General features: G+C 44.3%; 1 protein-coding gene and 1 long non-coding RNA gene across 8 annotated transcripts in view; one reads left to right on the plus strand and one right to left on the minus strand.

Moving 5' to 3' along the window:
- The window catches only part of POLL (DNA polymerase lambda), a 131,256-nt gene that overhangs the window by 8,345 nt on the left and 96,528 nt on the right, over positions 1-26,383 (plus strand). For 4 of the 7 annotated variants that reach the window (XM_081192249.1, XM_081192255.1, XM_081192251.1 and 1 more), the window contains one exon: positions 1,174-3,288. In XM_081192249.1, the coding sequence (XP_081048375.1) occupies positions 1,174-1,538 (365 nt within the window). In that variant the 3' untranslated portion in view covers positions 1,539-3,288. Of the gene's footprint in view, positions 1-1,173; positions 3,289-26,383 lie in introns of those variants that run through there. The other 3 variants (XM_081192253.1, XM_081192252.1, XM_081192254.1) reach the window with 2 other exon arrangements.
- LOC308586050 lies at positions 3,529-6,369 on the minus strand. Its single transcript, XR_014007731.1, has 2 exons — positions 5,624-6,369; positions 3,529-5,533 (listed from the first exon to the last, which is right to left on the minus strand). It is a non-coding gene; the product is annotated as an uncharacterized lncRNA (long non-coding RNA).

Below are 26,383 nucleotides of genomic sequence, written 5' to 3' on the forward strand. Positions count from 1 at the left end.
AGCACTAAAAGTGCCTGTATCTGGGACTTCTTTGGAAGGAACCATCCCGCCCCGCCCCCGCCCCCCGTGTAGATAGTTGGGCTCCCTGCATGAAGGACTTTATAAGAAGGAATGGTTTATAGTGCCTGCCATAATATAACAACATGGGTGATTCTGTTTCTTGACATACTTCTCTGTATGAATGTCAGAGCCTCTTCTCACCTATTGTACTGTAAATATGAGGCTACAACCGAATAAATATAGCAGGTTTGATTAGCTTCTTGCTCACATTTTGGACTCTTTGCTCTTAGAGGCTCCGTTGCCCTTGTATGTTGGCACTATCTCTAGCCAAATTTTGGTGAAAGGCTTTACTCTTGCCATTCTCCAAGATACTGGTTTAGCTGCTGTGTCTCAGATGTTCTTTTAGGAGAGAACATATATTTTGAGAGGCCAGAATGCTGATCATGATCAGGTAGTTCAGGTCTCTTGTATGTTGAACACCATGAATTGTCCTGGTGACGCACAATCTTGATAAGAGCATAAGAAGACCCCTGCAGAATCAGGCCAGTACTTAACAGCGGTCCGCCAGATCCCAGGAGACTCCCTACCAATCGTGTTGGTGAGCCAGGAGCCCAGTACTGATGCTAGCAAGCAGGGGGCCCTCCAGCACAGGCTTACCACTAAGTGGGGACAGAAAACAATCCTTGAAGGAATCATAGAATTGGGACCCTCCCCCCGCCAAGTCATCTAGTCCAACCCCTTGCAATGCAAGAATCTCAACTAAAGCATCCATGACAGATGGGCACCCAACCTCTGCTTAAAATTTTCCAGGGAAGGAAAGCCCACAACTACCTGAGGGAATCTGTTCCACTATCGAACAGCTCTTACCATCAGAAGGTTCTTCCTGATGTTTAGTTGAAATCTCCTTTCTTGTAACTTGAATTCATTGGTTTAGGTCCTACCCTGCAGAGCAGGGCAAAACAAGCTTGCTCCATCCTCCATGTGACAGCCTTTGAGATATTTGAAGATGGCTGTCACATCTTCTCTCAGCCTCTGCTTTCCAGGCCAAACATCCCCAGCTCCTTCAATGGCTCCTCATAAGGCTTGGTTTCCAGATCATCTTGATCGCCATCCCCTGCACATGTTCCAGGCACTTTGCCAGCCAAACTCCCTGACTTGTGCCTTTCCCCACAGGCTTCCTGACAGATGATTTGGTGAGTCAGGAAGACAATGGAAGCCAAAAGAAATACCTCGGGGTCTGTCGTCTGCCAGGACCAGGCCGGCGCCACCGGCGCCTTGACATCATTGTGGTGCCCTACAGTGAGTTTGCCTGTGCCCTGCTCTACTTCACTGGCTCAGCCCACTTCAACCGCTCCATGCGAGCTCTGGCCAAGACCAAGGGCATGAGCCTGTCGGAGCATGCCCTCAGCAGCGGGGTGGTGCGTGGAGCCGGTGGCCTCAAAACAGTGCCTGGCGTGGCCCTGTCTACTCCCACCGAGAGGGATATCTTCATTCACCTGGGGCTGCCTTACCGGGAGCCCCCCGAGAGGGACTGGTGACAAAGGACAGGAAGAGAGCTATTTGAGGATGCCCTCATGGTGCTTGCATGTGACTCACTTGGGACCTTCCAGCCTCTGTAGACTTGTCTGCTTTCCTTGGCAAATTCTTGCAGGTGCTAAAGACAGGAGGACTTGTGTGATTAAGGGGAGCTAGTCCTTCTCTTTGCTACTGGGAAGAAAAGCCCAAGGCCCTGAATGGATTCAGTTTTTTAATGGATTGCCATTAGAGAGGCACTAAGGGCAAATTAACCTACCTCACTGGCCAATTTTAATGAATGAATGAGAAAATTTGTAAAGCGATTTTGCACATTGAAACTCCCATGTAAAGGCGGAGGAAGAGTGGTGGGGGGAATGAATAGATTTTTAAGAATGGGTTTTAAATTCACCTTTGCAAAGGTAGCATCCTTTTAAGGCTGCTAGCTTCTCTTATTTGGAGAGGCTGCTTTTCTGCTAAGAGAGGGGGTTTGTGGTTTGTTTGCCAAGAAATGAAGTGTCATGGATTTCCATCTCAGGATTAATCTCTTCTAGCTGAAATTATATTCTCCCTCCAACCCTGCTGCTGGCCTTGGAAAATGTTTTAAAGGTTTTAGAATCCTACCCTTCCCCAAATGGTGGCACAGGATTGTTTATTTGTGTAATTTATGCTAACTGTAGAGCTTGGTATGGTTTCAGGATTTGGAACTTATTGTTAGTACTTTCAGGAGGTGAATAAACGAGAGGGAGCTTCTGAACGCAGCAAGCCAGTAGGGAAGGGGCAGAAAACGGCATGAAGTGAAGACACAGCAGGAGGGTAGCTTTGGATGGAATAACTTGGAGGTACTTTTCTAGCACTAAGAAGAATCAGGCAGTAAAACAACTTTGGGGTATATGCTTCTCTGAGTACCAAGAAGAGGCTGAATCAGCATCTCTCAAGAACGTTTCAGATATAGTTTGCAGTTAAATATCAAACTTCTTTGCTAAGGTAAACATAATTCTGTACTAATTTGTTATTTCTTTGTTAAATTTCTATATTGCCCTTCATTCAAGGATCACAGGGCGTTTACAATATAAAAATACACTCACTGAGGTCCATCTACCCAGAAATGCTGCTGAAACACCCGTACATTACTGAGACTCCTCAAAGCGCTACCTGCACTATTTCAAACATGTCTTCACAGCCTTAAAGGCTTGAAACTTGTCCCCCCCCCCCTTTTAAAAATGAAGCTGCAGTTCTCAGGGTGCTGAACTGTGACACAGTGCTTTACCACATCCTGCATCTGTATGGCTTGATTAGGATGTAAACAGCAGAATACACTTTGCCTTAGCTGATGAGTCAGAACTTATTGGAAGTTGCCTAATATCAGATCGGACTATTTTCCCACCTAGCCCAATAATGTCTACTCTGACTGGCAGTGGCTCTCGGGGTCTCAGGCAGGAATATTCCCAGTCTCTTGCTACATGATCCTTTTAAGTAGGAGATGCTAGGAACCGAAGGCCTGGGACCGTCTGTTTGCAGGACAGGTGCTCTGCCACTGAGTCGTGGGCCCTTCCCAGTTCTTGTGTTAGACTAGGTGACCCTTAGGGAAATACACCTTAGTGAGCTGTAGCTATCCCCTTAGCTGCACAGGCTCCTTTGCCCACCTCCATGTTGTACCTCTGCAGTGTATCACTTAGGGATCAGCACAATAAGGTCCCCTTGTGCTCTGTTCTTTTGGAAACAAAGGATTGCTGTGATTTTTGAAAGACAATAAAACCTGTTAACATGTTTTAAGTTCTGTTATGAATTAGATCCTTGGTTGGACTAATGATTCAACACGGATGGCATTCTAAAGCTGCCTCCATGTTCGCTGTAAGTACCGCCTGGATGCTGTGTAATGCTCCCATAGAGGAATTTGAAATTGCTGGTGCAGTGAAGAACTTGAGGGGAAAGGGAGAAGGAATACAACCTACCTAGCAACTAAATTGAAAGGTGGCTTGATCTGGTATGAGGTGTGGGGGGGGAGAACTTTCCCCCAATATAATATTATTGAGGAGCCAATAGACGCTTTGATCTGTCATGGAGATGTAGAACAAGAACCTTTATACAGTAATTGGACTAATTCAGATCAGTGCTGGTCTGCAATAGGATTCTGTGTATTGGCCTGTTGGCGAGTGATGGAACTGTTAATGGGAAAGTAAAAGCGTTTGAAGTGCTCTCCATCTTGACTTACTGTATTGTTGCTTTAGAAGACAAGCTCAGTAGGATATGTTGGTCACAGTGCGGCTTGGAGGGCAATTCCTGGCCTGCCTAAAGGTAAAGCTAGAGGAACTGCTGGACCACAATCCTGTTAGCGCTCTTCCCCCCTTGATCTGAGTTCAGAAGACACAGCGCTTTCCCTGCCCTTTGTCAGTAGCTTTGTGCTGGTGGCAGGGAGCCACAATTCACACCCAGGCACTAACCACAGCTCCAAATCATCAAAGCCTCCTGCTCCTGCAGGGAAGGGGTCCCCCCCCCGGTGTTGTTTCTTTTACAATGACTGGGGTGGGCACTTGGGCAACCAGGTGGTAAGAGTTTGGGGGCAGCAGCATACTTGCAGCTTCTCTAAACCTCAATGGAGCCTCTGCACTGTAGTTTATGAGGGGGGTCTCAATTCAACCCTGATGACTGTAATCTTCTTTTATAATGGATTTTTTCTTCTTCTCAGAGATTTGGCCTGTGGCGAGAGCAGAAGGGAGACTTGGCCCCTGTGAGAAAATTCACAGTGCTAGATCACATGTAGTTGTCAAAGTCATTAGCCACTAGTTGCATTTTCACTGTATCACAGGCCTCCCCTCCCCAGCTCTTCAAGGAGATGCTGCTTATGCTTGCTAGGGTAATGAGACCTGGGGATGTTTTACTGGCAGCGCAGGTTCACATGGGTGTTGCTGTAAGTCAGAAGGACAACCCCACCACCTCCTCCTCCAGGTGTCTCTCTAAATATACACTCCAGGTCCCACAGTTTCAAGTGGACCCTCCTTCCTGAATGTCTGCACTCTCAAAACACAGTGCTTAAGGTAAAGATGAGGAACCTCTGGACTTCCAGGTGCTGTTGGACTCCAACTCCCATCAGTCCCAGCTAGTATGACCAAGTGGTCAGGGTTGATGGGAGTTGTGGTGCAATTACATTAATTGAATCGTAGAGTTGGAAGGAGCCACAGGGGTTATCTAGTTCCCTAGTCCCTGCCCTGCAATGCGGGAATCTTCTGCCCAGTATGGGGCTTGAGCTCTTGATCCCGAGATCAATAATAATAATACATTATTTATACCCTGCCCTTCTCGCTGGGTTTCCCCAGCCACTCTGGGCAACTCCCAACAGAATATTAAAAACACGATAAAATATCAAACATTTTAAACTTCCCTAAGATCAAGAGTCTCGTGCTCTACCAACTGACTTATCCCAGGTTGCCCATCCCTGTTTTGAGCCCTGCTGGTCGGATCCTCACTTCTGCAATGCAGAGAGAAGCCATACGCCCTACACTGAATATTTCAGTCTGTGTTGCTAAAGGTCTGGAGGACAGACACCTACAGAAATGCTGCCTACCTGTAGGGTGACAGGAGGCATGGGAGGAATGAGCTCCTGTGCCATTAAATATTAGTGTTGAGTAAGTGTTGCTCTCTTTTGGTTCTGCACGACTAGAACCACCTGCCCCAAACCCCTCTTCTCTTAAAGGTACAAGAGCCTTTCCTTCCTTTGCAGCTCATCACTCTGGAGCTGCTGCCTGAACTAGACCAACCGGTTTATGTCATGGTGAGCTATGGGGGAAAGGCCAGATTTGTAGTGCTGTCTACTTTGAGCAATCTGGCATGGCATTTAAGTTAACGTAATTGCTTCATAGGAGAGACTAAAAAAAAAAGTGGGCCTCCATGATTTGAGGTCACAGTATCCAGTTGTGCTGGGATCTGTGCTTGAGATTAGTAAACTGGTGGCATGATTTCTGAAGTACAGACGAATAACTTGGATCTTAAGATAAGGTAACAGAAGGAAAGTTCCCCCCTCCTCCATGCAACTACCTGCTTCTCCAGGTGTTTGGGGGCCCTCTTGGGCAAAGGACAATTCTGGGTGAGTCTACCCAGTAGCTCCTCAGACCCCCTTCCACATTCCATTCCTAAACGGCCTTGGTCCAGTATACCTGAAGGAGCGTCTCCACCCCCATCGTTCTACGCGGACACTGAGGTCCAGCACCGAGGGTCTTCTGGCAGTTCCCTCACTGCGAGAAGCCAAGTTACAGGGAACCAGGCAGAGGGCCTTATTGGTAGTGGCGCCTGCCCTGTGGAACGCCCTCCCACCAGATGTCAAAGAGAACAACTACCAGACTTTTAGAAGACATCTGAAGGCAGCCCTGTTTAGGGAAGCTTTTAATGTTTGATGCATTACTGTGTTTTGATACTTTGTTGGGGGCTGCCCAGAGTGGCTAGGGAGGCCCAGCCAGATGGGCAGGGTATAAATAATAATAATAATAATTTATTATTATTCTGGAGCCTCCCCTCCAAGAGGTTTGGGGGGGAAGCAAGTGGGGAGAAGAAGCTTTTGCTCCACCAGCCTCCTTAATTACAGCTAATCCACACCTCTCGTCCATTTGACTTTACATCAGAACATGTATTCTCACAATCTTGAATGAGCACAAGTATATAAGACATTATACAATATGACAACTACATCTGCTTACATCAAGATTGTACTGATGTTTACAATTACAATAATAATAATTTACAAAAGACATCATGCAGTTCTCAAAACAGCAACTGTTCCTCTTCCCTCTTACAATTTGAACAATCTTAGTTAAATTTGTCATCTCAGCAGTTGTCCAGTGTTCATACGTTATAACCGGGATGGGGAACTCCATCCCTGACGGTGGCCTTTGCTGGCTGAGACAGATGGGACTTGGAGTCCAACATCCTCTGGAAGAGGATGTTTCCTGGGCTGGGTTTTACACTATTTGCTTGGTCCTTGGTAAGCTCACCCTGTACCATCGAGAGCTACTAGTTTCCCTTTTTATCCTGGGTTGACACAAGCAATTTTCATGCACCTCCATTCAAGTTGCTTGGCTCCCCAATTCAGATCATGCACATTGTGTGTAATAAGGGGGTCCTCTTGTGGTCAAGACATGTAATGACATGTTCTGCTAACTCCCTTTTTATAGGCAGAATCTCTAGTGCGTGTTTCTATGATGTCTCAGAAGGTTCCACTCTTTCGTAGCCTGCAGGACTATTTCGGTGGCCAGGAAAGTCCCTGTGCATGAAATACTATGGCTCTTGGGAAGGCACCTTAGGAGCTGTAGGACAAACCAGCTCTCCTCTCAGTAAGGAAGCAGAGTTCTGATGTTAGAGAGGGTGATCCACTTTGGGGCAGTTTGGGGTGCATGCTGGAGAACTGCAAGCCATTCCAGTTTCTTTCCCCAGCCAGAAAAAAATTTAGATAATCTCTGGAGCTGCTTTAAAGCCTGTGAATTTCCCATGGTTCCCAGTGGGAGGGAAACCATATATTCACAACCATATAGGCTAGAAACTTGCTTCTAACAAGGGGAAGAAAAGTGAAGTTCTCAGATGGCCAGGGACCTATTCTGAATTTTCTGTTCTTCTATGGCTTTGCAGCATACACACCACCTCAGTCTGAGGGATCTCTAAAAGGTTCGTCCAACTGCTCTAAAGCAGGGATTCCAAGACATTCCTGACTACCACCGCTTATACTTCTTTTTCTGATAAAAGTTAGGGAAAATATTTTGGAAAATGAAAGGTTATCCCCTAACTTTTCTCGGTAACTTGTCCCATTGCTCGTTTCTGTTTTATTATTCGAGTTCCACTAAATACCTACCACTGCACCATGAAACTGTTGCTTTCACCCTTTCTTCTGTCACAGTGAAGCATAGCTGTCATTCCCGCTCATTGAGAGCAGCTTATAAGTATTTAAAGCCACGTTCCAACTTAATCTGCCTTTGTCTACAATAAATATGTTTTATTGTCTTCAACCTCTCCGCATGTCTTGCATCCCACTGCTTTTCCCCTCTGAATTTATTTCAGTGTGTTAATATTCATTCACAACATGACTATCAAAGCTGGGTGCTTTCTCCCTCCATTTGTGGGCACAAGCGCCGTAAAGCAGGCCTGCGCCTCCAGTACCGCGTTGCTTCTAAGGCATCTTCCAAAGAGCATTTGCCTTTCTGGGAGCAGCATCGCCTGCCTGACTCATGTTCAGCTTATGACCTCCTATAGCCCCTAGATTACCTGCCTGTCATCGTAATTTATTGTGCAAAGGCCTCTTCCGCTGAGATAAAGTTAGATGAGCAAAATATCACTTCTGAGATGCGTCTGAACAACCTGGAATGTTTGCCCAGGAATGGCGCACCGTGCAGCTGAGCATGGAAGAAATCCACGTCTCTTGCAATTATATCATCTCACAATTATACATGGTGTTTTGTGTAAATTCAAACAAATTACTGACACACACAGAGCATAATTGTCAACCTCCTTCAATGCATGGACTTCTGTAGAAGGAGACCCTTGGATAAAGCGGTTAAAGTTTCACAGGGTGATAATGTGTGGGTTGTAAGTGACTTTGTGAAACCTTCTGGAATAGGGTGTGGAAGAATTTCATGACACATTCTGGTACGTTTGTTCATTTAGTGGTTGGTAAATGCAGTTTGTTATAAATGAAACGAAAAGCCTAGGAAATAGGATGAAAAGGATGAACACATAAAGAGCAGGTGAATTCTACCTCAGAGATTCAGTAATCATGAATTATGTTTTGGCCTGTGGTAGACATTGAAAAGTAAGGAGGTAGAGGATTCTTAACACTTAACTGCTGGGGGTATTTATGAAGCTGCCCATGCAGGTCAACTCTCCCAGAGTGTCAGGGGCAGCTAGCCAGACCAGAAGGAGGACCAGTCTAAATGCCAGGTTCTCTCTAGACTACTACTTTTCTCAAATGGAAAAATGTGAATTTAAGAGATGTTGACTTTGCTCCACTGATTTATGGCATTAGGAGCAGGTATGAGCCACATAGTTTGTGCCTCTGCAAGCACGTTCAGAAATTTAAGATGGGTATCAGGCTCTCACTAGGTGGCCTCTGGTGCTGGGTTATTCTTTTTCTGGGAAGTTCCTACCCCTGCGCATAGACTGTGAGTCTGATGATCCTGAAAATTAAAATTCAGCTAAATGCTGCAGCAGATTAGTTGCCGAAGAAGCCCAAGGAAATGGGAATTGGGGCTTCCTGGGGTGGAGTAACAACACTTACAACTCCAGTCCCAGAGAAAACTGCTGCTTCTGCTCCTGCATATATCCAGCACTGCATATTGCTTTCATCTTAAGAACCTTTGCATTAGCCACGCGCTCCACTTTCAAAAAATACTGCAAGGTGACATTTCCTACCTTGCAATAAATGTTGTTGTCATTGTGTTAGTCCAAAGGATGGGGGAGAAATTTGATTCAGTTTGCATTTAAAGGAGATCTTACCTAATTCACACTTTTTTGAAACGGGCAGACTGAAACACAGCTATCCTTTGAAATCTGCCCATCTCTGAATTTTGCAGTTCAGTTCCCCAGCCGTGTAGCTTGTTCTGTAATGTATATACTAGATGTGAATATAAATGCATATTTTAGTAAAAATAACACATTATATTAAGGAAAAATGCTTTGCAAAAAAATGTACACAAGGAAACATTGCATACCAAAAGTATATATTGAGAGAAAGTTGCACTACAATTCTGATGAATTTTCATGAAAACTTGTTTTTTAAAAAACATGCTGATGTGTAAATGTGGAGAATTGAATTTAAGATTGCAAAAATGACAAGAGAGAAACCAAAATCAATACCTTTGCCAATCCCCTGCTAGCCCTTTTCTTTAAAAAGGTCGCAACCCAATGCAATACTCTTGGCAAGTCTACATTAACTTGGTGTGCCACTATGGCTGGGGCTGTTGCAGTCCAAAACATCCGGAGGGCACCAGGTTGGAGAAGGCTGCTGTGCTAAGGGCCTTAGGATTCTGATGAACTGGGCATTGACCATTAATCTCCCACTGGGGCTGCCTAAGGCTGTGGAGCAGGGTCCTCTTTCTGCTGCTCTCCCTCATTCCTGATGCACAGCCGATCTGCTATCTTAGGCAAAGGCTATCCCCGGTGCAGCTCTGAGAAGCCCCCCCTCCACCTCAACGAATAGAACAAGTCTCCAGAGTGACTGTAGGCTCTGTAAGGTAGGGCCCATCACCTGCTATCAAGGACTGGCAGAATGCTGAAGAGTGTGCACCAGGGAAAGTGGGGCTGGAGTCTTGAAAGGGGATCAGCGATTTGTGGTGAACTGTTCTGGACAAGAGGCAAGAGCTGGAGAAAGGGGAAGCTTCAGAGCTGGAGCATAGGATGGGTCGGAAGAATAGGAAAAGGCAGGTTAGGCAAGTGAAGGGCCAGCTGCTTCCCCACCTTCTCCTGCACCACTGTCTCCCAGAACCAGGAGGGGATTGAAAAGGGATGATCAGAGGAAGTTGCCACACAGGCACAGTCTCTGGCTGCGTGTGTGCAGCTCATCAGGGGAAGGTACATAAACTGGTGGAGGGGACTGGTTCCCTGCTGCTGCAACTGCTACATAGAGGGCGGAGCTGGGAATAGCTGCCTAGACACTAGACTGGTGGGCATAGGTATCCAGAGCTGTAGAAGTGACTATAAGGACTCAGCTATACAGCTGCGAATAAAACGTTTTAAGTGTGTTTTAAGTGCAATATACAATGTGACACTAGATGGCAATGGTGAGCCTTATGGAAAATTCAATGTTGTTTTTTTACTTAAAAAAAACAATTTTCAGAACGTTTTTTAATATGTGTGTAGATTCCACCTAAGTGTTACCGTTGATAACAAATACTTCACTCTCCTCCATGTGCATTTATTTGGCTGGAAAGCAACCTTGACACCTTCTTAGCTTCAGCAAAGTATCTGTCATGTTCCACCCTCAAGTAGTGGAAGGTGACCCACTAAGCCAAATGAGGCACTGCCCCACCAACCTCAGCCAGCCCTCACCTGCCTTCCCTTCTTACCTGTAACCAGTCCAAGAGGCAGCAGCAACTGCCAGCTTCCTCCTCCCCCCTAGTCTCAGTGTTGCACCTGGTAGAACTCAGCAAGGAGGAAGATGGGGGCAAGAATTAGCCTGCACTGCCTGCCATTGGCTCTGGCGCCACCTACTGTTGGGCTCCCTGCATTCTGCCCCACCAGACCCAATGGGCGCCAGCCACCATTGCCATCAGATCATTTCCTGGGTCACCTCTCCATTTTGAAGCAGCAGTTCCTGGTTCCTGCAGCTCAGGCTGCTCTTCCTGGGCCACCCCACTGCCATGCAGCTTCCCAGTGGCAGCAGCACAAGCCAGGATCTTCCTGTTTCCAAATGGTGCCGTTCGCCATGAATCCTACGCCGGCGTTTCCCTGCAGCTAAATCTCTCGCCGGAGCCGGACAGCCATCAATAGCACTCGGTTAATTAATTTGATGGGAACAGCAGGGAGCGCCGTTTGCACTTAGTGAAGTTCCCAGAAACTTCCAAGCTCATCTCTGTAATTGGCCTCATAAATTTGAGGAAAGAGAGAGCTCAGCAAAGCACACGGGAAGGAGAAGGAGGGGAGCAGCATGCCGTGGCGGCCTTAGTTAATTTTATTGGAGAAATTCATCTTCCCTTCCCCTGCCGCTCGCTCTCCCTCCTGATTTGCCTAATCATGATAAACTCCCATTCATATGTGCACCTACTGCACAGCCATTCGCCGCCCTAAAATATTGACTCATGAATATTAAGCACCCTCATTAACATGCAAAACCAGCGGGTGCCATCTCTTCTGCCTATCCGAGCACTTGTAATTAAAAACTGAGCCACGATGTGTGGGACTGTCTGATATAGCCAGTCCAGGACAGCTGGGAACCACAAGGCTGGGGCTGCAGTGTCCTGGGAGGAACACACCCAGGTATGCTACACCCCACAATCTTTGGGGACATTCTCAAGGGCTCAGCATCCAGTGAGTAAGGTCTAAGTCAGAGGTTTTCAACCTTTTGGAGTTCATGGCTCCCTTAGCCAACTACATTCTTCCTGTGACACCCCTGTGGGGCTCAGGAGCCAGTTATGCAGAGCTGGCAGCCTCTCGCCCTTTTTCGAAAACCCTTACTTGTGGAGTGTTCCCTCAGCCTCCTCTCCTCTCTTTTTGGGAGTCCTCTGGGCAGCCGCAGCTGCCACCCCTGATTTCTGAGCTGCCTCCCCCATGCCCCAAAGAGAGGTGCCTCATCACACTGCCCCACAGGGGCCTTGGAAGCACCCCATGGCCAGCCCCAGAGGCACCATTCACCTGGGGAGCTTGTAGCCAGGGCTGCTGCACAAACAGCTATGCAAGCCTTTGGGAGGCAGAGATGCAAGAGGGCATCAGAGGAGGGAGGGAAGGAAAGAGGGACAGAAGCCAGTGTTGCCCACGGCACCCCAGACCATCATTCAAGGGACCCCAGGGTGCCACGGCACACAGGTTGATAACCACTGGTCTGCTCCTGAGCCTAGGAAGTTAAGGGCTGCTTCACCCATGGAATTTAAGGTGTACCAATGTGCACACCTATGTGCACAAAACACAACTTCAGAGCAACAATGGAGTTGCCTTCTACCAGGCCAGATTCTTTTGATGGGCAGCATAGTAACCAAAGTCTCAGGCACAGACCCTTCATATAATTTATCTGATATCATTTACTTTATTTGTTTACCTGAGGCCATTGTAGCTGGAAATGTCAGGGACTCAACCTGCCTGGGACCTTTTGCACAGTGCACTCTGCTACTGAGCTATGGGGAGCATCCAAAGTAGTGCTATGTGAACATTTCATCAGTGCAAGGATTTCTGCTGGAGGAAGGAAACATTCTTCCCCTTGCTACTCCATGCGTGCCCCCTAAATCTGTTCTAGGGGCTCCACCAACCCTCTGGAGCAGATTTAGGGAGGCTGTGAGGCACGTGTAGGGTGAGGAGATTGCAGAAGCAGAAATCTTGGTACTGATGGGAGACATGGCAGTTGAATACTGTACAAGGTCTCTACCCACCTGCTGTTGCTAGTTATATGGCACTGGAGGGGCTCCCATTACTGCTTATTCCACATCCAATGCACTTGCACTGCTCATTTTTTAAGCTGCATTCACACGATCCATATCGATCCTGTAGTTTCTTGGCAAATATTCCTGTGTGATGTGTTTTTCTTCTCAAACCACCTTCAATCCAATTACAAAACTGGATGTGGAGCAAGTGGTAATTTGAACATATCCAGTAGCCATTGCACTGGCACAGGTGAGCATACTAACACAGATGACAGCTTAGTGAACAGGAGTGCCGGGGGGGGGGGGCTGCATGGGTGGGGATCCCAAAAAGGTCTGTACATCCAGTGAAGACCTCCCTGCCCCCCTTTTCATGTGCACAGTGCACAACTTTGTGCAAAAGTGGCTTGAAATGCAGTGGGGTAGGGGAATGACCTCACTGTGTTTCAAGGCATTAATGTGAACATACTCTTCACTCAGGTTGCCATACATTTATGATTATTTATTTACTGGATTTATTAGTTCCTTTTTTGCCATGGCAACTCACAGCGACTTACAAAAGAACTTATGAAAAACAAAATAATGCAGACAGACAGTAAAACCAAATATTTAAAATAAAGCAAAGGGTGGAGAAAAGATTAAAGAAAGAAAAACCTTTATCCAAGATGTATAAACTCCTCCTTGTTTGGGAAGTTAAGGGGGAGGTGGTAAAATCAGTTACGGTTTGATGGGCCCAGGACTTCAGTTATAATATCCAAATGGATTCGTGGGAAAGACTCTGGAAGGTAGACATAGAATTCACTGCATGTTATAATCTGAAAAAAAAAAATCTGATGAAAATGTTTTATCATTGGTACCTGACTCCAGCCAAATTAGCCAAATTGTATATAAAAAAATCGAATGTTTGCTGGAGGTGTAAGAAGTCAGAAGGTACAATGATACATATGTGGTGGAACTGTGTGAAAGTTAGAGAACTATGGGACATTATATATAATGAACTTTAAACAAATCTTTAAATGTTCATTCCAAAAAACCCCAGAAGCCTTCCTGTTGGGAATCGTATATAATGAAATACCAAATTTTTTAAGAAGAACTTTCATGTATGCAACAACGGCAGCTAGAATTTTGATAGCAAAATATTGGAAAGGAGAAGTGATACCCACCAAATTAGACTGGCAGATGAAGATGATAGAATATATAGAACTAGCCAAAATGACTGGAAGTTTAAGAGATGATTCAAAACAGAGATTAAATAAAGAATGGAATGTCTTTAAAGAATATTTACAGCTACATTGTAAAAACCTAAACGCTTTGATGAGTCTAGACTGAACCTTGCAGGCAATATGGAACATGAATAAATTAAGTGATTTTAAACATTAAGAAGTGATAATACAAAGTGTGAAATTAAAATGAAGCCTAGAAAACATAGTGGGATGAATGGAAGTCAAAGGAATATGTGATACTTTTTCTTGTTTGTTCTTTGATGTTGTTCCTGTATTGTATTGTGGTTTATTGTTTGTTTCTTTTTAAAGTATTTCAATAAAGTATTTTTAAAAATTGAATGGGTGGAGAAAATGAGAAGCAAAGAACAAATAAGAGAAGCTCTAACAGGAAGTAAAATAACTTGGTTTAACTATATACAACTGGTGCAACGGACAAAGAAGTGGTAAAGGGAAAACAAATGCAAAGAATATACAAAATATTTAAAAAATTATAAAAATGGGAGATAAAGAAAATATAGTTAAAGGGGAAACCAGTGAAATTTATAAAGAGTTAAGATAATGAAACCAAGGGGCACAACCCAGGCACAGTAAAATACGGCTGCCATGCTAGGCCTACCTACTTGGATGTAAACCTCAATGAACACAGTGGGACTTACTTTCAGGTAAATGTACATGGGATTTCTACCAAAATCAATGTTTAATACTGTAATTCTATGCGTAATTACTTGCGAATAAACCCCATTGAAGAATTTGCTCCGGAACAAATGTGCATAGGATTGCACTGTAAATGGCTTTAAGGTGGCAACCTTATATCCACTTACCTGGGAGTAAGCCCCACTGAACCCATCTGAGTAGACATGTATAAAATTGCACAGACAAATGCTTGACTTTGGGTGGATTGTGTCCAGTACCACTAAATAGTGAGTGGAGACTGGTCAATTATTGGGTGCACTGTCCCATCACATGGAGTTTAAAAGGGAAAGAAATTATTTTTTCCTCCAAACTAACACCCCCCAAAAACCCCCCACTATTTATTGCTCCCTACATTCTCCCAAGCCTCCAGTTTGAACTGCTGCAGCCATTTCTGTCAATCTCCTATTCTCTGGCCAATCAGCTCTTTCTACTGCTCAGCCAATCCCAAGCCAAAACTATTGCTATGGGCTGGCCATTGGCCATCCTGACCATTGGCCAAGAGCATCCAGGAAGGTATCAGGCTGTGGAAGGCTGCTGTAGGATATTCACTAGCTAGTTGTTCGTTTGTTTTTTAGCTGGTTCTTTAAAGCTAGCATTAGGATGTACTAGTTTTAAAGCCAGCTAAGATGGCTTCAAAAAAGGATTGGATAAATTCCTAAAAGGATGGACCTAATAAGTGGCCATTAGCTACTACGAGAACTGAATTAAAGCTTCATCTTCAGAGACAACAGAGCTTCTGATTTCCAGATGCTGAGCAATCAGAAAAAGGGCCATCAGCTTTTATGCTCTGCTTATGAGCTCCCTAGGACAGTCATTGCCGCAGACAGAATACTGGAATAGCTGGACGTAGATCTCCCAAAACAATTCTTACATTCTTAAAAAAGAAAGTGGCAAAGGGCAGGATTCTCACGTAACTGTGTTGGCCTAGGCAACTTTGTGTGCTATCCAATGTGTAAAAACCTCATATGGGCATTTTGACATGTTCTCCAACAAGTTTCCTTCTCTTTGCCAGTGTCTGCCCAGGGGCCATGGAGCTAGAAAGGGGTACAAAAAATTTAAAAAGGTGAAGGTGTGCACAGTCTCGTCTGGATGACGGTTTTAAACTCCCTGTTTCTCTTCCAATATTCACCAATACTAGCTCCCCATTCTGTGATGCTTGATAAGAACACCATCACTTTCTTGGTACTGGAAAACAACAACAGAAGGAAATCTCTGGTCCTAAACCCCCACTGCTTTGTGTCTATACTCATTCATGAGAAAGGCCTCAGGAGTGAACCTGAGGAAAAATCTTGTGGGACATCTTCTGGATAATGAAAGCTAAGGCGTAAACCCTACAAAAATCCAGAGTGGAATCCCTAAGACAGTTGGATGGTGTCTTGTACGTCTCCTTCTGTCAACTCCTGCATCCAAGCTGATGCCAAACACATTTCTCTGCTTTCCTTTGGACCACATCAGTGAGGCTGAGAGTGGGAGGCCTTGTCATCTGGGCAGCCCAGGACTCCGTACACACTGCCCAGGCTTGCGCCCCAGGAAGGTCACTTTGGTGTTGCTAACACAGCAGAAACAACACTGGAGGCAACATTGTGAGTTACCAGTCTCTGCAGCTACAACAGGTGCTGTGAATCGCCAGCAGTTTGCCTTCACACCCAGAGGCACACTCCATTGTCTCTCAAGACAGATGGATGCCAGCAACAACAATAACACACAAAACCAGCCCACCAAGTGTACTCCTTCCATGCAGCAATGGGAGTGCAACACCTCTTCTGCTCTTTGGAATGGACACCAACAATGAAACAGGTTCAACCAGGTGTGGCTAAAGCAGGTGAAACTGGTCCGCGGGCATTGCCTTTTGGTCTGGTGTTCTGTTATCCTCTCAGCCAAGAACAACAGACATAGCACATGCTGAGAAGTCCTGATAGCAGTTTATTTAATTGAAAATATTGTTCATCCTGCCTTTCTGTCCCTCAAGACCACCAAGGCACAATATCAAAGCACATCCTCAAACAATTTAACAAAATAAAAGCAAACACAAATATTAAAGGAACCACAAAACAAAAGAGACACATCACTTTGGCAGGAACACCATAACAAGTGCCAGGAAATAATCCAGATCTATTTTCAAGGCTATTTCAGAGATTGCTGATTTATCAACCATTCATCCTGATTTGCTTGCATAGAGGCCAGATTATATTGAGCAACTGTTCTGCTTTATTTGCAGGGCAGTTATATTACAATGAGCATTTGTCCTGCACTCATCCTGATTTGTTTGCGGGGTGTCTACATGGCGACAGAGCCTTTTGATCCACTTTGACTGAGCAAACTTAAAATTCTGGTACATGTTTGAATCCATCCCACAAAACAGCGACTGTCTCTGGAGACACCCTCAGTTGTTACTTATCCTGAAGACACCCTAAAACAGCATTTTCACTAGCTGGGTAAAAAAGGAGGAGGTAGATGATGGGGCTAAGTGAGCTTCCCTTGGAAGAATAAAAAAATTCCTTCCAGTAGCACCTTAAAGACCAACTAAGTTAGTTCTTGGTATGAGCTTTCGTGTGCATGCACACTTCTTCAGATACACTTGGTATGAGTGTATCTGAAGAAGTGTGCATGCACACGAAAGCTCATACCAAGAACTAACTTAGTTGGTCTTTAAGGTGCTACTGGAAGGAATTTTTTTATTTTGACTATGGCAGACCAACACGGCTACCTATCTACTACTTCCCTTGGAAGGACATTCCAAAAGCTAAGTGCCACCAAGAAAAAAGCCTCATGTGACCATCTACCGGTACCAGATCTCTGATGGCAGAGGGATGCAGGTGGAGAGGGTGGGTGGAGCTCTTAGGCAGAGCTGAGTGCCCCAGCAGCTTCAGATTATCTACCCTTATGCCTTCTTAGAATGCTCTTTTTCATCCTCCTGACATTTACTTTGATCTTAGTGGCCTTTGCAATAGTGAGGGTCCCAATGCTTGCAAAGCAGCATTAATAAGTGGCCCACATGTATTGCTCTCCAGGTGACAACAGATACCTGGGAATAAGGTGAGAATGGGTATACTGGGTGTGGAGAGTGTTGATGATATAGTGGGGCTGGTAAAATGTTGCTATGGTAGCTCACATAAATGGGTGTGGGGTGATTTTACTGGCGCAATCTGGAAAGAATGTCCCGGCAATGAGAAAGACATAGATGGGAGGGCAGAAATTGTGTGGTTATGGTGGGTCAGAGAGACAACTTCTGCAGCAGAAATAGGGCAAAATGTCTTCCCTACCTTGGACATTTTTGATTGTCACAATCAGGGCCCCTCCTGGAGTCCTTTTTTATTATTGCACATTTGTGATGATTTGTGCTTGTGATGCTATTGGGGCAGTCACACCTGATCCTGCTTTCAATGCTTTTGGTGCTGGCAAATGTTTTGGGGCTGGCCTTGCTTGCTTCATTTCCAATCAGTGCCTGTTTGGATGAAAGTGCTTTGTCGCCCAAGAGCCAAAAAGAAAGAAAGAAATGGATTTTTGTGGTCGTGAAAGTGACAGGGAGATTCACGGAAAAGTGTGGGATGCATAAACACTCCACAAACAAATCAAAGGTAAATGTAAGACGGAACGCTTATTGTCCTATAACCTTATTGGACAGTTACAATCTAACCTCCCTGTCAGCTTTCTGTGAGCAAATCAGGATAAATGATCAATAAATAGCTCATCTGGAGGAGCCTTTAACACTTCAGCCCTGCAACCTGTTTGGCCACTTAGCCTCTCTCTCAAATCTGGCCAGCATCCAATAGCTTCGTTTGGTCTTTCTGGCCCTTTTGCTTTCTGCTCCTTGCTCTGACAGTGTACCTACCTAGTGATGATGAATGATTTTTCATTTTGCTGGGAAAGTGGCACAAACAAGAGAGTTTACAAACTCGTTGCCTTTCGAGCCAAGACAATAACTCAGCACTTTGTCATTGCCGGAAATGGGGCTATGATATGGGCACTGATGATGGTTGTAGCAATATTTCTTATGGTTCCCCTGTCTCATAGCAAATCTGTTACTGGGGTATAATTTACCTGTTTAGACCATGGCTCAATAATAACACTGAACAGCTTTATGCATCTGTTGAGTCTCTCGCTCTGTGTATACATCTGGAAGAACGCACAACTAGCAACACACTCTAAAAACAAAAAAGAATGCCAAGGTTGTTGTTGTTGTTTTTAAAAAACCCACGTATTCCTATCCAGAGTTCATAAACAGAGTCCTCTAACCCCATTGTTCCACCATATTTATGGCTGTCTGTAAAAATAACACCAAATCCATTTGGAAATGTTTGATCTGGAAAATGTTGGAATCGTTGTGCCTTGTACATCGGGGGAAATTGTGTTGCAAAAATGTGTCTAATTGAATAAATTTGCAATAAAATGAAATTTCAAGCTGGCTTTTAAAAGGAAAATCTCAGACTAATATGGAAATGTGAATAACTCGTTTTAGTACTGGAAAAATGAGGACCTGAAACTGACAGATTCACCCATCCCTAGGTGACAGCACTGAGAGACTGCAGTGGAACCCTATGCAGTGCCATAAGAATCTGTCTTGTCTCCCATGCTTTTTAATGCTATAGTGAAACTGCTGGCTGAGATCATTCAAAGGTCCAGGCTGAACCATCAAGCCCTCTGCAGTAATAGTAAAGATCAAACTGTGTTGATGATACAGGGCTATATGTACCAGCCCTGCCTGCTCTACTCCCAACCTTGCTGCTTGCCGCAGTAGGCTCTGAAGGAAATGGGCTTGCTTAAACTTGCGTACAGGACTCCCTGTGACCAGGAACCCTGTGCAATCCATGTTCCTGATCACAGAGAGGCTTGTAGATGCACCCAGTTGTTGGCAGGCACACCATTTCTTTAGCAAAAACTTAGCGATGCTCTTCAAAACCTATACTGAGGATGGAGCCTTTTAATATTGTCCTATCTCTGGCCAAAGAAGGTGGAAGCCTCAAGAGGGTGTGAGGTGTGGAATCTCAGAAGACCTGTTGTGCCCCCTCAATATTTTTAGATCCGATAGTTGTTGCGAAATAACCTGTCACACCTAACATAGGCCTAAATCACCTGTGACATACTGAGGACTTTTCAGCCCACCAGCTATATCCTGTGGCCTGCCAGGGGCTTGACTTTGCCGTCTCAGCCAGGCAACAAAAGCAGAAGGTTGCTGAGGCTCCAGGTGGGGGGTCTCTCATTCATATGGGGGGGAGGCTTTCAAGTTCAGCAGGTCTAGAATCATAACATTTCCTCTCTTTCAGTTTGGTCATGGACCTGAACTAGCCACACTGCATGAATATAATCCTTTAGTGAATACCCCAGGAGACACCCCGCCACTTAGAAGAGTGACTAGATGGTTGTCTCTACTCATTTTGCAACAGCTGCTGTAATAATAATAATAATAATTTATTTATAACCCACCATTCCCAGTTCAGAAAACCGGGCTCAGTGTGGCTAACAACAAATTTAAAACACTTAATTGATGCAACAAAAACCAGCATAAAATACAGTATAAAACATGAATAACAAAAAATTCAGAATTCAAAAATCAATTTAGGGGGAAAAACCATCCAATAAACATTAGATGATCACCAGGGCTAGCTGGCTAAATTAGTCCTATTTGGGCCAGTGAGGAGAGCAGGGGAGAATTAGCTGTGGGATCCCAGAGCAGGTAATCTTCATAAAAAGGGGAGGGGGAGGGAAGGAAGGGGAATAAAAGATCAGGCTAAGTTCAAATTGAAAGCCAGGCGGAATAGCTGTCTTACAGGCCCTGTGGAAGGAAGTTAAATCCTGCAGGGCCCTGGTCTCATGGGACAGAGCAGTCCACCAGGTCGGAGCCATCACTGAGAAGGCCCTGGCCCTGGTGGAGGATAATCTGACTTCCTTAGGGCCCGGGACCTCCAAACTATGATTATTCATGCACCTTAAGGTCCTCTGCGGGGCATACCAGGCGAGGCGGTCCCGTAAATACGAGGGCCCTAAGCCACAAAGGGCAGGTAGGTAGGCAGGAAGGAAGGCAGGCAGGCAGGAAAGTGGATGTAGCATCCTATGGCACCAGGTTCATGGCATGGTCTCAGTGATTCCTGAAACTGCCCCATCACAAAAACACTTTTCATTTATACAGCGGCTTTAGAGTGCTCAAAGCACTTCACTTCCATTATCTCAGTAATCCTTATAACAATGGCCCTGTAAGATGGGTCATTATGGTCGCTCCCATAAGGGGTGTGGGTGTGGGTGTGTGGGTGTTTGTGTGTTGGTGGGGCTCATGCCGGAGGCAGGATTTAAATATGAACTTTCAGATCCACCATCTTTTAGTGACTCTGCTACAATATTCTGCACTAGCCTTTCCCATCCTGGTGAACTCCACGTTTTGGACTACGAGTAGGGATGGATAGGCAAATGTGCCACTTTCAGATTCTCTCTTTTGCTTATGTCTCCATTCTCCATATTTCCATAGCTGCTGGTTTTAAAGACCTAATGAAAATTCATCAGCACCTTGGTACGAATTTCTCCGAACATCCACATTTTTGTATGTGGCTTTGCCTTACACATTTTTACACTGCAGTTTTCCCTGGTATAAGGCATTTCTCTGTTATTTTTTCTAACAAACAAACTTTTTAACCTTAGTAAATGTATTTTTGTACATGTTATTTGGCAGCATTGAAAAATTCAGAGAAGTGTGAATTGTGAAGTACGCATGAGTTCATGTTGTAGTCAGCATGAATTAGGCAGGCTCACCTTTAAATGTGAGCTGAACCAAATATTCTCCTCCATCCACAACTACAACTCCCATTAGCCCCAGCCAGCTGATGCTATTGGTTGGGAAGAACAGGTCCACCCAAAGATCCAGAATGAACTGATGGAGATTTTTGCCTCTCCTCTCGGAGCTGAATACTGAAATGCTTTTAAAAAACCCCAAACAATTCCTGACAGAGGACGAAAAACAGAAACCAACTCTGAAGATGCAGCCAAGGAGAAATTGCTTGCAGCCTTAGGAGCCAGCAGAGGGAACTAGAGGACAAGGAAATAGTGAGCGATCAGCAATGTCAGCAACTCGCCCTTGTCTTTGTGCCAGCTAATCCCAGTTATCACATCATGTTCCTTATAATAGACCATCAACGACCATCTTTTCGGTCAGAGCCAGGTTACAATAACAGGAATAAACAGTCATATGTAGGTCTAGTTTATTTCATTGACCTCCCTCCACACTCTGCCACTGCACCTCAGAATTTGAAGGCAAGAAAGCACAGATAATCTGACAAAGTAAGGGGTTAATTTAAATTTTGGGCTAGCCCTTCTTGGCCATGATATCTTTGCTAGGTTCACAGATCATTCCCGTACTAGGCTGCATCAGCATAGCTCTGAGGGTAGGGGAAGAAGACACCAAGGGTGGCTTTGACATCTCCTAACCTGCTACAAGGAGAACACAAGTACCTCCTCATCCTCCCCTCTCATCTTTTTGTAGTAATGGATGGTGCAAGAAGATTACACCTACAACAAAGCTTCCTCCATCTCTAGGCAATCCATGTTTTGCCTGCATCTTCTTGGGACTCTCTTTCCCCCTGCTTGTAAGTTACTGATTCATGGCAGGTGCCAATCTGTCATGACCTTGCCCTTGGGTTGATGGGTAATAAGGGACAGTCAGATGGACAACTGTATTAGGGGTTAGAGAACTGGCAGGGTAGAAATACAATCCACATGTGCACATGCCTGCAGGGAAGATGATTTTCTACCACCTCACTTTGCATTTGGAGAGTTACTCTCTGTCCTGAATCCCTGGCCTACCTGGCAGTGAGCCAGCATGTCGTCCAAAGTTCAGGAAACGCAGTCCAGGGTCAGTAAGCCAAGTCTGAAATCCAGCAGTCAGGAAACAGTCCAGAATCAAAGCCAAAGTACAGTACCCTAAAGATCCAGGAGCATCCAAGCCAAGGTCCATCAACATGGGCAGTTGAGCAGGCAAAGCCCCTCAGCTATGCTTCCCTTTTGTACTTTGCATGCTGATTACAGCATCTGGGCTTGATGAGGCAGGTGACCCTCACCTGTTCCAAGCCTCCTCCAGCTGATGAGGACCACCTGGCCAGCTAGTGAGCTGGTCTGTGGGCCCTTGCCTACCTCAGCCTCCCGCAGCACCCCTCCTGCTGCTCCCTGTGCCTCAAAGAGTACTTCCTCCCCTAACCCCTGCTTGCCCTGGTGTGTCCCAGTCCTGGCTACACCCCTCACTGGGATCCTCTTCCTCCTCCTCGTCATCCTGTCAGATCATGACATCCTCTAAACATTAGGTAATGCTATGCAATTTGGTTTTGATGGATCAGTTTTATCTTGTATACCATACAAAATTAATCACTGGCTTTCCTATTATAAAGAGTGCTATATTTCTTTTTACACCTGCTTTCTGCCTAACCAGGAACCTGTGTACTTGGCCCTTACGTTTACAAAAATGGGGACTCAGTCGTTGCCTCTTCCTCCCAGAATTTGTAGTATAATCTAATATCAGCAACCACCTAGCAGAGATGAATCCAGTCTGTAGTCTCCAACTTTAGACACAGTCTAAAATGCAGGCCTCAACACACCACAATCCAGTCTAATTTTGGGTGATTTTGTCTCTGCCCCTAACCCTTGCTTTGAATAACTTCTAGCCTGATTAAACATTCTGCACCACTTGAAAGCTTGTACATTATTTTGCAACAATTTTGTTTGTACTAATACTGTAAAGGTATAGCCCATCTGTGGATTTTGGGTGCCACCACCCTAAAAGGCACAACTCTTCTATTCTCCATTTTACATGCACAGGAAGAAACAATGCATTCAGAGCGCTGCCCAGTGTGCCTACACTGGGGCGGATCATGCCTCCAGAGGTGAGTGTTTTCAAGTCCTGTTCTTTCAGGTAATAAGAGGTGGACTCTTTGGCAGAAAGGATAAAAATGAAACAACACCATCTAAGCATAGCCCATATTCCATAGACTTCTAGGTAACAACAAACCATCTTCTTTCACAGCATAGTTGTCAACGTTTCCCTTTTTAAAGGGAAATTCCCTTATTCCAAATAGGATTCCTCTCAAGAAAAAGGAAAGGTTGACATCTATGCTCTCACAGTATCCATTTTAGTAAGACGCCTGTTGCAAATGCCACAGAGCTTCTTGGTAAATCTGCCTTAATTTGACCATATCTTATTATCAAGGTAGATTAGGCACAACTGTGGTTACTAATTAGAAGTCTCCCCAATACCTACCTCAGTCTTTAGTGTCATTCCTCATGATACTCACTCAGAGTTACTGCTAAGACAAGATTATGTTGGGGGACAAATTAGATTTCCTTTGCCCATTCCAGATATAATTACATTTCTTCCACATCCTTCTACGTTTCCCCCCAGGTAGTTTTCCCTCTTTCCAACTCTTGTTCTTGGGCAACCTTTCAGCAGAAACTTCTTGCTGTGTCTGGGCTAGAAGCAGCAGAAAAAAGCACCACATTTTGTAGTGGCAATTTCAAAAGTAGGCTAGAAAGTGCAAAGGCCAAAGGCTGGTTAAATCTGTGAAGCCAAATGGGAACTCAATAGGATTGAGGTGAGTAATGGATTGGGGCTTTGGTGCATAGCTCAATACACTTTCTCTGTGATTAGCAGAAGCTGATGCGAAAAATGAGCAGACATATGCACATTATATCCGTTGCATTTGTCCAAATGAAAAAACTAGGACACAATTTGGTTCACTTTCATACATTGGCTAGAAGTTCAGGATTTAAAAGCATCCATGGTCCTAATTGAACAGCAAAGAGAAGGCATAAGATTTCTCTGTTCTGTTTGGGCAAATTTTATTTATTTCAACACAATTTGGATACCGTAAATAAAACCTACATTGTACTGCATTGCAAAATCTGGAGAAATACAAATTTTAAAGGAGGTGTGTTGGGGTTTGTAGAGTGCGAATTACTAAACTGGTTTGCCTTTAAATATCAATTGAATCAAATTTATATCCCATTCCTAATTCTGATTATGACTTACACCCCTGGTGTCTTTTTCCATACTTTGAAGTCCAAATAGAGTATTGTTTACATATGTGGCACTGAACTGATGTGAACTTATATTCTAAAATGTTTTAATGGTCTATTGATTGCTAATCAAGAAAGTGAGTAAATAAATACTAACATGAGCGCTTTAACCCCATGAAGTCAACAAACTCAAAGTATTTCTGATCAATCCAAAAAGGCTCCATAGTCAAGGTGTACTTCTTGCTTAACCCAAGAAAGTGATGCAATAAACTGGTGATGATAACTGCCTACAAGCCCTGCTTGCTGCTCCCAATCCAGAGAAAGTGACTTGTGCTTAACTCCCATTGGCCTTTTTCTGAATTGCGGCCACTGAGTCTACGCATGTGGGATTTTGCAGAAGGAGCATTATCCCAATAGAATGAATTTTTATGGCAAATAAAAACCTACCAGGTATTAAGGTTTACCACCATAGAGTTGGAAGAGACCATGGCAAGAACAAAACACTGTCAAGGATGTATGATATTTTGCTGGAGTGGTATACTAAAGATGTGGAGGTGAAGGAGGCAATGACTAAGTGGGCGATAGACATTGGATATAACATCGACTTTGAGAGGTGGTTGGAACTATGGAACAAGAATATGAGATTTACGGCATGCACGGCACTAAAGGAAAACCTGTGGAAAATGATCTACAGGTGGTACCATACACCAGTGAAATTAGCCAAGATTTATAAGTTGAAGGATAAAAGATGCTGGAAATGTAGAGAGGTAGAAGGTGACCTCTACCATATGTGGTGGTCGTGTTGCAAAGTGAGAAGCTTTTGGGAATTGGTCTATAATGAACTTGAAAAAATCTTGAAATATACATTTCCCAAAAAGCCAGAAGCTTTTTTGTTAGGAATGGTCGGTAAAGAAATTAAAAAAGAAGATAAGATCTTGTTTCTATATGCCACGACAGCTGCAAGAACTATGTTAGCACAAAATTGGAAATTAGAAGTAATACCCAACATAAGTGAGTGGCAGGTTAAAATGATAAACTATGCTGAGCTTGATAGAATATCAGGAAGATTAAGGGACCAAGACGAACAGAAATTTCATGACAATTGGAAGAAATATTTATTGTATATGGAATCTAAAGTTCAGGTGACACTGGCGGGGTTGAAATAACTCTAACAGCGGGAAAGGCCTATGTAAAAGAGTTAAAAAGTACGCGACTATGTAATTTATTCGATACTTACCAAAGGAGTGGAGGGAAGTCCAAGGCTCAGTTGAGACTAACTCAGTTATGTATTTTATTTATGATTTGTGAAGTGGATATAATTTGTATAAGGTATGTGGTGGATTTTTTATGTTTTTCCTGTATATATGTGCAAATATGAATAAAAATTTATGAATTAGAGAGTTGGAAGAGACCATGAGGGCTGTCTAGTCCAACCCCGCCCTACAGGAATCTTTTTGCCCAACGTGGGGCTCAGATCCACAACCCTGAAAGTGTCTCATACTCTACCAAATGCCTTTCAACACATTTTCCTGTGGTGTCAGATACTTCCTAATGTTCGATGTAGGCTTCAAATATACCAGGCGAATGAAGGTCACCATTTGGATATAATGTCAGGATATGCAAAAGGGGGGGAGGGTATTCAATAATACATTATTCCATGTGTTATCATGCAAAAGGGAGAAGAATTGATCTGGAAAACTCTTAAGGCGTTGCAGTTTGTATGGAATATGTTTCATCTGAATGTTCACTTGTAAAATATGTAGCATGACAAGATGAAAGCATGTAAATGATGCTGGATTCCAAATGGAAAGTATATTTTGCATGTTTATTAGAGGCATAGCTTAATAAATATCTGCAGAGGCTCATTATCAATAGTCAGCCAATTAACAGCACTTAAAGATGAGTGACATAAATTGAAATGGATGC

The sequence above is a fragment of the Podarcis bocagei genome, assembly GCF_964188305.1.
Source record: "Podarcis bocagei genome assembly, chromosome: 4".
Classification (NCBI taxonomy): Eukaryota; Metazoa; Chordata; class Lepidosauria; order Squamata; family Lacertidae; genus Podarcis; species Podarcis bocagei.